Below are 12,793 nucleotides of genomic sequence, written 5' to 3' on the forward strand. Positions count from 1 at the left end.
TATAAAGTCTTCCCCCCCCCGCCCCCAAATAGTCCACTGGACAGGGAGCTGTACTTACTTGGTTCTGTCATTCTGGCCGTAGCCCCCTTAGCATGATTGACAGGCCGCGTCGTCACTCTGCTCCATCTGCTTGGGCATGCGGGCCGTCAATCACATTATATATATATATATATATATATATATATATATATGGTAAAATCTAGGGCTTAATTCCCTTTAACAGTTTAATTGCCACTGCAAAATGTGACAGCAGAATGGCAATGGCCCCGACCCCCCCCCCCCCCCCCGAGATTAACCCCTTAAGGACTCAGCGTTTTTCCGTTTTTGCATTTTCATTTTTTCCTCATCACCTTCTAAAAATCATAACGCTTTCAATTTTGCACCTAAAAATCCATATGATGGCTTATTTTTTGCACCACCAATTCTACTTTGCAGTGACAGTCATTTTACAAAAAAAATCCACGGCGAAACGGAAAAAAAATCATTGCGACAAAATTGAAGAAAAAATTTCATTTTGTAACTTTTGGGGGCTTCTGTTTCTACGCAGTGCATTTTTGGTCCAAATTACACCTTATCTTTATTCTGTAGGTCCATACAGTTAAAATGATACCCTACTTATATAGGTTTGATTTTGTCGCACGTCTGAAAAAAATCATAACTACATGCAGGAAAATTTCTACGGGCTGGTATGAGGGCTCATTTTTTGCGCCGTGTTCTGAAGTTTTTATCGGTACCATTTTTGTGTTGATCGGACTTTGTGAGCGCTTTTTATTCATTTTTTTATGATATAAAAAGTGACCAAAAATACACTATTTTGGACTTTGGAATTTTTTTTGCGCGTACGCCATTGACCGTGCGGTTTAATTAATGATATAATTTTACAGTTCGACACACACGTGGCTATACCACATGTTAATTTTAATTTACACAGTTTTTTTATGGGAAAAGGGGGATGATTCAAACTTTTATTAGGGAAGGGGTTAAATGACCTTTGTTAACTTTTTTTTTTCATTTTTTTTTTGCAGTGCTATAGCTCCCATAGGGAGCTATAGCACTGCACACACTGATCTCTTATGATGATCCCTGCAAAGCCATAGTTTTGCAGAGATCAGCGAGATAGGGTCTCGATTGCTCAAGCCTGTAGCTCAGGCTTGGAGCAATCAAACCCCGATCGGACGCCGCGGAGAGAGGTAAGGAGACCTCTGCCTGTGTCCCAGCTGATCGGAACATCGCGATTTTATCGCGATGTCCCGATCAGCTCGACTGAGCTGCCGGGAAGCGTTTACTTTCGTTTTCAGACTCGCGATCAACTTTGATCGCCGCGTCTGAAGGTTTAACAGCGCGCGGCACAACGATCGGTGCTGCATCCTCTTAGCCCAGGGTCCCGGCTATCATTAGCAGCCGGGACCGACCTGGTGTGATGCGGGGTCACGGCGTGACCCCGTTTTTCACACTGGGACCGGGCTCAGGGCATACAGGTTCGCCCTGAGTCCTTAAGAGGTTCATTTCCTCCATCACATTCAGGACATCCCTGTATCCCGAAAGATCTTTTCGGGACACAACGATGTCCTGGTTACCTTTCTGCGGCCCCGCATTAACTTTAAAAATACAGGGGCCGCCAGGAGGTAGTGCACACAGGGACATCACTGACATCCTGTGCATGCACCCTTAGAAGCGGAGCGGAGCAGCGAGGACGCACGCATGGTAGGATACCAGCAGCACGTCGTCTTCAGTGCTTCGACCACTGCTCCTCCAGTCCCGGGACCGACTGCTATAGGCCATAGCAGTAGATCTTGTCCCTGACCAGAGGAGCAGTGGTTGGAGCACTGAACTGGGGCAGTACACGGACCTCCAGCCATACACTATATATGGCTGAAGGCTGTATGTCTGTGGGGGCCACTGCCTACCTAATGTGGGGGAACTACAACCTAATGTGGGAGAACTATACTGCCTACCTAATGTGGGGGGACTATACTGCCAACCTAATGTGGGGGAAACTATACTGCCAACCTAATGTGGGAGAACTATACTGCCAACCTAATGTGGGGGAACTTTACTGCCAACGTAATGTGGGGGAACTTTACTGCCAACGTAATGTGGGGGAACTATACTGCCAACCAAATGTGGGGGAACTATACTGCCAACCTAATGTGGGGGGGGGACTATGCTGCCTACCTAGTGTGGGGGAACTATGCTGCCTACCTAGTGCGGGGGAACTATGCTGCCTACCTAGTGTGGGGGGGACTATACTGCCTACCTAGTGTGGAGGAACTATGCTGCCTACCTAGTGTGGGGGAACTATGCTGCCTACCTAGTGTGGGGGAACAATGTTGCCTACTTAGGGTGGGGGAACTATGCTGCGTACTTAAAGGGGTACTCCACTGCCTCAGGATTCAGAACATTTTGTTCCGAACCCTGGGTGCAGGCTGCACCACACTATGCCCCCTCAATGCAAGTCTATGGGAGGGGGCGTGTTGGCCACCGTATGATACTCTAATAGCGCCCCTCTCGACACTAGACTCTGCATCCGCCTCCTGGCTGTGGCTTCCCCTTCCCCTCACTATAGACAATAGTGAGAATGTTTAGCTGTGCTAAACATGTGTAGGGAGAGGTCAGGTAAGATAGTTTGTTTGGCCAATAGTTATAAACAAAGTAATGACACCTTAACAGGGTACCATAGTCAGGCTGTTCCTGTAGATCATGATTGGATGGTTTAATGCAATACATTTGTATTGCATTGATCTGTATGAGGAATCAAGTTACTGCTTATATAAGTTCCCTAGGAGAACTTAAAAAAAGTTTTTAAAAAAAGTTTTTAAAAGTTTTTAAAAAGTTTGTTTTTAAATATAAAAAATTCCTCCATAATGAAAATTATAATTGCCCACCCTTTCCCATTTTCCAAATAAAAAAGGAATTTGCACAACAAAATAAACATATTTGGAGTTATCACATGGGGACTTTATTCGTTATTTGTCCGAAAAACCTAACAATTGTATATAACATAATCTTTATTGAACACAGAAATGTACAGACAAGATAAAACATGTAAAAGACCAGCAATAGTCAGACTGAAAAACTTGCTGAAGCAGAAAGAGTACCACATAAATGATGTATTGTACATAGATTACTATTGCACAAATACGTATAATAATATATTGCACGTGGAACACTATTGCACCTCTATAGAGCCCATGTACGGGCGAATACATTATAGACTAAATAAAGTGCCAGTGAGCAATAAATATAATAGGTGGTAAGACACTGAGACACAAATATGGCGTAGGGGTTGACAGAGTCCAGAGAGGCACGAGTGTGAACTGATCCCAGCAGAATCACGAAGCATGCACCAAGCGAACAGAAAAGTTTCGCTATTACATATCTTCGGGTTCCAACCTAGGGCCAGTCAATCACATGACACAATCACACAGGTAACTCACCTCACACTCAGGAAAGGTCTCTCTTACCCTCGGACAGCAAGTCAACCCCCTGATGAAGCACTAAGTTTGCAACGGTGTACGGGTTGACTTGCTGTCCATGGGAAAGAGAGACCTGTCCTGAGTGTGAGGTGAGTTACCTGTCTGATTGTTCCATGTGATTGACCGGCCTTAGGTTGGAACCCGAAGATATGTAATACCAGCAACTTTTCTGTTCGCTTGGTGCATGCTTCGTGATTCTGCTGGGATCAGTTCACACTCGTGCCTCTCTGGACTCTGTCAACCCCTACGCCGTATTTGTGTCTTTCAGTGTCTTACCACCAATTATATTTATTTATTGCTCACTAGCACTTTATTTAGACTATTATGTATTTGCCCGCACATGGGCTCTATAGAGGTGCAATAGTGTTCCACGTGCAATATATTATTATACGTATTTGTGCAATAGTAATCTATGTGCAATACATCATTTATGTGGTATTCTTTCTGCTTCAGCAAGTTTTGCAGTCTGACTGTTGCTGGCCTTTTAAATGTTTTTATCTTGCCTGTACATTTCTGTGTTCAATAAAGATTATGTTATACAATATATGCCTTAGTGTCCATTGTTAGGTTTTTCTGTTTAAGATTTATGGACCCTGCGTAGCTTAGAGTGATCATTTTTAGCCCATATATTTGGTTATATCGTTATTTGTCTGACATGGTTAACGGCATGGGGTGGTCCATTGGGTCCAAGGAGTAACTTTGTTTTCTCACCTGAATGGTTATGAAACTGAGGGGAAGGTTTTTTTTTTTTTTTTTTGCTTTTCCTTTTAAAGGACAAGCATCTTGTAAAAAAAAACACTTAACCCCCTGAAGTGGCCCTCCTGTTTAGAGCCCTGGCTCTCCTGTTTAGAGCCCTGGCTCTCCTATGCAGCAGCGTGTCTTGACCCGCGCACAAAGCAGGGGCCGCCATGCCCCTCGATATAGTTCTATGGGAGAGCCATTCAGCAATCTTTGGCTCTCCCATAGAACTATATAGAGGGGTGTGGAGGGGGTCGCGGCGCGCCGCTGTATAGGAGAGCCGGGGCTCTAAACAGGAGATTGCGGGAGCCTCAGCGCTTGTACCCCTGTAATCTAAAACTTATCCCCTATCCTTAGGCTAGAGTATACGTTTTTTTTACATGATACTTGTCCTTTAAAATAAAAATAAATTTAAATTTAAAATAAAAATATAATTTAAAAAGAAGTATGAAATCCTCAGTGAACTCGTTACATGTAAGCATATCCTAAGGAGAAAATAAGTAGCAGCAAATACACTGGTGAACAAAAAGGAAGGTGCGTGTTTTACGCACAATAACTTGCTGGAGGTCTTATGCGAGTCCATTATGCTTTGGATGCGCTATGTGTGACCCTACCGTAAAGGTATTTTTATACATTTTAATAAAGCTCATTAAAACAAACGTGGCACTGTTGCTTCTGCAAAAGTACTACGGCTAGCTTTTACTTAAAAGGAATTCAAAGGAATGTAAAGTATTTGTCAGTGTATGCTGCCTATACAACTGAACAGACCCTAGCTGTTATCTCTTATCACATATCTTAATTAAGGTTACTTACAGGAAGTCTGCTCTAACTCCCACCACCAAACAGATCTCAAATACACTCTATACAGTTAAAATGTAACCGGAAAAAATGACTAATACAAGTTAACTTTTTTTATACACAAGATATCTTACAGACTACAGATCTTGATCAAGCTGATTTACGGGGGTTAAAAATAAATATATATTTCAGCAAGGAAATCAGATGACAGCTTCCTGCATACGTTTCAGTGTGTTTGAAAATACAGATGGTTTCCCCCATTTGCTAAAAAGTTATTTCTCTAACCTTACACAGAGGGGCTCTCAATATTGGTAATGTGCTTATTGTTAATACATATATTACATACAGTACATTAGGCTAATAGCATTAACTCTAACATAACAATTTTTTTCTTATTACTTCTACTGTGTAAATTTGGGAAACTCTTAAGATAAATAGTTTTTAATGTCTCACATTTATATAAACAAAGTGCTCAATTTTGTAACTTTATATAATACATTTTTGGGACACCTTTATTGCCACTTTATGATGTTAGTGTCACTGATAATAGACAGGAATGGAACTGTTCTTTTAAAAACAACTATATTACTACTAGTATTATTATTAATTGATTGAAGAGCATGAGAGCCAACAGAGCATGGAAGCAAGGGACATATATTTTCTCCACTAGTGATTTAATAAAGGCTATATTCCACAGAAAAAAACAAGGTCTTCTTGAGTGGCATATAAATACTAATGCATCAGAAAGTGGCTTGTCTTAGTTCATATAGAGGGAATTATGTAAAGAATATACAGTCCATAGATAATGAAGTTAATTAAAGACCACTATATTGGTGTCTGCAGGCACATACTAATAGTACATAGGGTGAGAGCTACATTTAGTTAAAGGGCGCTGAAAAAAATTCCAGTGCAACAGAGTAAATGAACAGAATGCCAAGAAAAAAAATAGTCAGTGGTAATAGAAGTCTACAATATTTTATCATCCACAGATATTAGTGACATGAGCTTTATATGCTTATCAAACCAAAAATAAAAACTATAAGGACTTCCAAAGTATATATAACAGGCAGTATAGGAGTATTGCAGTTCTTACAATATGAATATGCATGTTCCAGTGCTCATTGTCATCAAGTCAAACACTTACCCTACAATGTAGCATAAGACCCCAAATTGGATGAGTCTGAAGGTCAACCCAATTTTCTTGTCCCGGACCAGAACCATCCTTGGGGTGTCATATTCAAAGAAGAAGTCAGAGATCTCTTTCTTAAACTTGTGCCCCATCCTGAGTTCTGTGCTCTGAGAACAGCTTGGAACAGCTCTTTACAGTGAAAGGGTGGAGTTCCTTGGTATCTTGCTAAATCCTTGTTTGCACAAGAGGCACAGTTTGTGTGAGTGTTTCTTTGAGCTTCTAAAGGAGATCAGGATGTGCTGGGATTCCTGGACAGTAAGGAAGACCTATAGGCACGCTTGCTATGGATTCTAGACTGAGGATGGATGGGTGGGATCAATAGGAGACTTCACAGATGCAACTCTACAGTACTTGTTTGTGAAATGAGTAACACCACAGTCACAGATCAGATACAGTGGAAATGCAGTGCTGAGTATGTACAGTATGATAAAGCTTCAGCTACAGAGTTGTTTGTCAGGCTGAGATAAGTTTGAAGGAAAGCAGATTAGCCCCTTATCATACACATGTATTTGATACATTAGAAAACACATGAGGGTGATAACTGATGAAGATCTTTATAAAGACTGTTAGGGAGCACATATTTCTCCTTGAAACTTATCAAAGTTGACTTCTGTTCACAGATTCTGATGGTGGTGGCAGAACCTGCCTGGGTCAATGGAATACCGTGATTTTAGGAGAAACAAGAATCTGATAAAATGGGATTTTAATTTATGCACACCTATTCTTTCCTGAAAGTCATCCAAACCTTTCCTACTACAATAAAAAAGTAAGGATGTAGGGAACTCTTAAGCTGATCATAAGCATGTGACTTTGACACAACATGGCCGATTAAAGTTCTATAGTATTGTTTGTACAAAAGAGCATACCAGCCAAATGCAAGACTGATAGATCAGTGAGCTTGCGCAGTGAGTTTACGAAAAGGGGCAAATAATAGGTTGAATTTGGCTAATCATGCTATACCTATGTTTTTCTGCCAACTACAGCAGCATGGCTGATCACACTTTTGGCAATCATTTTTGGATGCTGTCTGCTATTGCGAATTATTGTTCACCAATAATTTACAGATGATATTGGTCTGCTATGACCAAAAACAGCCATTTAAGGCTAATATTACATATGTGTGGTGTCTGGCATGCAGAATCCCAGTCTAAAATCTCAACTCAACTGATGCTACAACTGCTGACAACATGCATCAGTTGTGTAGCATCTGGCGTCCTTTATTTCTGAACGCCGGAACGGGGGAACGCAACATGTGTTCCCCTGTCCGGTGCCAGTCCGGTGAGTCCAACCATTCGGCGTCCAAACTGAGATGCTGGATGAATGTGAACTGTCCCATTCAAATTAATGTGTTCAGTTCTAGCATCAGTTTCCCTTTTGTGCATTTTCAACAGCGTTGAAAAAGTAAAAGATGTTAGGCAACACATATATGATGTGAACCCAGCCTATGCCAGCTATAATTTTTTTTATAACTTATTTTTTATTGAACAGTAATAAAAGAGGTAGTACAAAAAGGCATCAAAATAAATGCAAACAGCATAAGTACAGAAATGACAATCAAATCACTGTAGCCAATGAGCACCAAATAGAAAATGAGTCAAGGATATAATGCACAATCCTACATTATAAACAGAAGGTAATGACTAGTATGTAAAAGGAGTAGTCAACTGGGGGACTACAATGCGTAGGAAAGATGCTTTGATGCTTTGCAAGAAGATCACATACAACAATATAGGCCAGGAAGACCTGTAAGAGAACAGACAAAAACATAAAACTGATGCTCCAGAGAACACATAGAATTTGCATCCAATAATAATCCCAGAGAACAGTTGAACACTCGGAATGCTAAAGGGATAAGGTTAAACGGGAGTGTTATGTAGTGCAAATGTCTGTTGGTTTTGAAATGTTAGCCACTTGTAACATAGTAACATAGTTCATAAGGTTTAAAAAAGACCAGAGTCCATCAAGTTCAACCTATAACCCTAATGAGTCCCTACTGAGTTGATACAGAGGAAGGCAAAAAAAACCTTCATACTAGAGGTAAAAATTCCTTTCTGACTTCAAATATGGCATCAGAATAAATCCCCAGATCAACCTTCTGTCCCTATAAATCTAGTATACATAACCAGCAATGTTGTTATTCTCCAAAAATGCATCCAGACCCCTTTTGAACTCTTTTACAGAGTTCACCATGACCACCTCCTCCGGGAGAGAATTCCACAGTCTCACTGCTCTTACAATAAAGAACCCCAGTCTGTGCTGGGGTAGAAACCTTCCTTCCTCAAGACCTAGAGGATGCCCCCTTGTTATAGATACAGTCCTGGGTATAAATAGATCATGGGAGAGATCTCTGTACTGTCCCCTGATATATTTATACATAGTTATTAGGTCTCCCCTAAGCCTTCTTTTTTCTAAACTAAATAACCCCAATTCTGCTAATCTTTCTGGGTACTGTAGTCCTCCCATTCCCCGTATTAGTCTGGTTGCCCGTCTTTGAACCCTTTCCAGTACTATATCTTTCTTGTACACTGGACCGTACAGCAGAGAATCTAGGCAGATAATGGAGGCAATAGCCGGCTCCATTGTGCAGTTAAGGTTAGTTACATTAATTAGATGAGACTCGGAATCTCTGCACTCTTCCATTTCCCGTCTATGCTTGTCTTAGCTAACATCAAGAAGTGTACAATCACCGTCACATCTGATATAGGAATAGACAATAGAGGAGCAGGAGAGACCAAACTACTACTCCCAATATGCAGGTATGACACAAGTCTCTGATAGGGGTGATCGTAGTAGGGTGTCCTTGTGTCCTGCCATTGACATTTTTACAAAATTGGTGACAGATTAATTAAAAAATATGTTTACAACTATAGCACATATATATACACAGGACCAATGCAAAGCATTATCTGAATTACAATCTCTAGATGATGTTATGATAAAGCAGGCGGACAAGGGGGATAACATTGTGATTTGGCCGGTAAGGTAATACGAAAAGGAAGCCTTCAGACAGTTGAGGGATAAACATACTTATGAAAAACTCATCTGTAATCCCCTGGCAAGATTATCCATTGAATTGGAGATTTTAGTAAAGGCCTGTGAAGATGGAATTATAACAAAAAAAAAGTTATGGAGGAACTTATATCAACATATCCACAAGAACCAACATTTTACAGCATTCCTAAAATGCATAAAAATCCCCTTGTCCCACCAGGACATCCCATAGTGTCTGGAATAGACGGTTATTTGATCCGATATGTAAATTAATCGATTACTACCTTAAACCAATAGTAGAGAGTTTGCCATCATTTGTAAAAGACACTATGGACATCCTGAGATGGGTCAACAGGATTTATATGGAAACAGATATGTTATTAGTTACAGCGTATGTGGAATCCCAATACCCTTGTATAGGACATGAAGATGGGCTAAAAGCAGTGCAGTTTTATTTTGATTCAAGTAGCTGGGACACCGACCTCTGCCACTTGGTTACGATTTTTGTTGAAATATATTCTGAAACATGATTTTTTTACTTTCAAAGATTGTTTTTATTTACAGAAGCATGGCACTGCCATGGGGGTGGCCTGTGCCCCATCGAATGCCAACCTCTTCCTGGGTTACTGGGAGAGGGGGGCAATACAATGCGGTGGGGCACAGGGTGTGGACCGTGTGCAGTGCTGGATGCGCTATATTGATGATATTTTGTTTTTGTGGCAGGGGTCGGTGTCCCAATTGGAATCATTTATAACAGAGCTGAATAATAATGATGTCAACATAAAGCTTACTTATAAGTTCTGTCCTGATGCCATTGATTTTCTTGACATCCAGATTGCTAGAGCACAAAATGGGTCCTTAGTGACTGATGTATTCCATAAATCCATGTCCACTAACTCATGCCAGTTCAGCTCATCCACATTCAACTATTCGTGCAGTGCCCAACAGATGAAGGGACTTTGTTCCACTTCACAGGCCTTTGAATCTCAGAGTAAAGATCTCACCGAAAGGTTCATTGAGAGGGGATATAGCAGATGTTCCTTGAAGAGAGTGTACCACTGTGCAAAATATACTGGTAAGCAAAATGAAAAGTAGGAAAAAAGATAATATGACACGGTTTATTGCCACATTCAATAGTCAATGGGAAAACATGAGAACTGTTGTTAATAAACATTGGGAAATCTTAAAAACTGAACCCATTTTGGCCCCAGTGATTACAGAGAAAGTCTCAATGACTGCTAGAAGGGCAAAAAATCTCAAGGATTCTTTAGTGCATAGTCATTATGTTGAGAAAAACAAAAGTTTCTTTGGAAATATCAAGCCTAGAGGGGGCTGTTTCCCATGTGGCAACTGCTATGCATGCCAGAATATTATCAGAACAGATTCATTCTGTTTAAGATACTATCTCTCATAGCAGCACAAACATTATATACTATGCAACTTGTGATTGTTCTAAAATTTATGTTGGATTAACGTCTAAATAACTCAAAATCTGCACAAGGGAACACGTTAGAGATATAATAGCATCAAAGAATATCTCCGACATTGATTCATTTTGGCTTGGAAAGAGGCTCGCTGGATTGTGATATTAAGTACAATGGCCCCGGTTGGGCTGAATGAGCAACTGAGTTTTGTTTCTTATTTGTAAAACTAATATATTCCATCTGCCTTGATTTTAATTTGTTTTGTCCTTTTATTTATTATAATAGGAATATTAGCGTCTCGTGATGTACTGCTTCCCATGGGGATAGGGTTCGAGAAAGGATGAAATTAGAAGAAAAGCCTCCTGTGGTCAACCATCTTGAACATTGTATTGTATACTTTGTGGCATGTGCAATATATATGAATATTTATGATATATTAGAAAATGAGTATAAGGAAAGATAGGGGTATCATTATAGTCTTGTGGGTATTGAATCACTTTTTGGTGTTTTTAGAGCATATTTTTTGTATTTGATATGGAGTATGAAGCACTAGTCACTTTAATAATGTTGCAATGTTAAAAAAGTAGTTTGCTGTGATATGTAAACTACTCAATTAAAATGTCACAGTTTTTTTACACAACAGGAGAATGAATAGGTTATTAGAAATATTGCATTTAATATAGTCAGTATGTATTGTCAATATTGCAGATTACACTGATATTGTAAAAGGTTTTGTCACTTGATATGGTCATTTTTTAATCTAGTGGGTAGATGGATTAATTTCATGCCGTCAGTATTATGACAAAGTGAATATCAAAATTAGAATAAGTATATAGAAAACGGAATGGCAAAGAAATGCATCCATCTGCACCAATAATCCCAATTGTACGAATATTTGTGTTATAATACATTGCACTGTCACTTTAATTGTTATAATAGTATAGGATATTGTTGTATATAAAATATAGAATGGTGACTAATATGGTAATATAGCTATTGGGCAGGAAGATGTAGTTAGTAGAAATAAGGGGTTAATGATACCTGCAAGTATGTCCCTTTATTATGGCATGGTGATCACTATAGGTGCGCGCATCAGTGATACATAGCTAGAGCACCTGGGTCCCTGGTGACTAACAGCACTGTGTGCATGTCAGACTGAGAGCAAGACGGACATGCGCAGTAGTGCTATGACGCTGAGAGACTGGGGCGTGATAATCTGACATCTCATGTGATGCGCCCCGCATCATGTGATCAACATGACGCAGGTGGAAGTCACAGTGGCATCCCGAAAGTTACTAGGGGAGAATAGCAGTATAAAAACGAGCTCTGGATAAACAAAGGTTATGCCCTCTTCGGAAGGAGCTGAAACAGCTGTAGGGGTAGCGAGGCGCCACTGTGCAGACCTAATATGGGTAAGACACTGTTATATGCATGATACTCTAAATGTATGGTAACACTATGCATGGGACTATAATCTGTTTTGCTGTTAAAGACTTATAAGGTTGGGGAAATCAAATAGCTGTGATATACTGTAAACATTCAGCCATAGTACTAGCTATATCCTCCAGTTATAGGTGACAGTATTGGGAAGCAGAGTTCAGTTAATGTGATTTCCATGTTCATAAGATTATGGTATGCATATTTGCCTAATCGTGTCTGCACACTATCGCCCCGCAATTAGTGAAAATTCCTGCCTGTAATATTGTAGTGTTGTTTTTGTATTTGAAACAATAAAAATTTGTATATTTAGTAGAATCATATATTCTACGTGGTGTTCTTTTTGGTGTATAATATAGCTATTAATTAGATAAGACCAGGGATCTCTGCACTCTTCCATTTCACAGCTATGCTTGTCTTGGCTACTGTAGAGAAGTGTACAATCACCGTCACATCTGATATAGGAATAGGCACTAGAGGAGCAGGAGAGACCAAACTACTACCCCCAATATGCAGGTATGACACAAGTCTCTGCATTCAAATGCAAAATAGAACTAAGGAAACGACTAACCAAAGGCCAATAACAGCCCTTCCTGCGAAAATTGGAGAAAAAGCTAATTCCGATACAGGCTGAAATAAAGGTAAGGAAAAAGGACAAATTCCTTAGAGATAAGGCAGACTATGAAAACGATCACGTTTTCACATGGCAACAAGAAAAACAATCTAAAAGATGTACCCCC

At 40.0% G+C, this 12,793-nt stretch overlaps 1 protein-coding gene and 1 long non-coding RNA gene across 5 annotated transcripts in view; one reads left to right on the top strand and one right to left on the bottom strand.

Moving 5' to 3' along the window:
• Positions 1–12,363, top strand: part of LOC130355769 (uncharacterized) — a 161,769-nt gene extending 149,406 nt beyond the window's left edge. Inside the window, exons 3-4 of the long non-coding RNA XR_008888653.1 lie at positions 6,822–6,967; positions 10,902–12,363. This is a non-coding gene — a long non-coding RNA (uncharacterized LOC130355769). The remainder of the gene's footprint in view (positions 1–6,821; positions 6,968–10,901) is intronic.
• The window catches only part of P2RX1 (purinergic receptor P2X 1), a 199,617-nt gene that overhangs the window by 131,286 nt on the left and 55,538 nt on the right, over positions 1–12,793 (bottom strand). For 3 of the 4 annotated variants that reach the window (XM_056556399.1, XM_056556401.1, XM_056556400.1), the window contains exon 1: positions 6,157–6,366. The exons of the other annotated variant lie outside the window; for it this stretch is intronic. In XM_056556399.1, coding sequence (XP_056412374.1) covers positions 6,157–6,293 — 137 coding nt within the window. In that variant the 5' untranslated portion in view covers positions 6,294–6,366. Of the gene's footprint in view, positions 1–6,156; positions 6,367–12,793 lie in introns of those variants that run through there. 4 annotated transcript variants of the gene reach the window in all.

The sequence above is a fragment of the Hyla sarda genome, chromosome 2 (assembly GCF_029499605.1).
Source record: "Hyla sarda isolate aHylSar1 chromosome 2, aHylSar1.hap1, whole genome shotgun sequence".
Taxonomy (NCBI): domain Eukaryota; kingdom Metazoa; phylum Chordata; class Amphibia; order Anura; family Hylidae; genus Hyla; species Hyla sarda.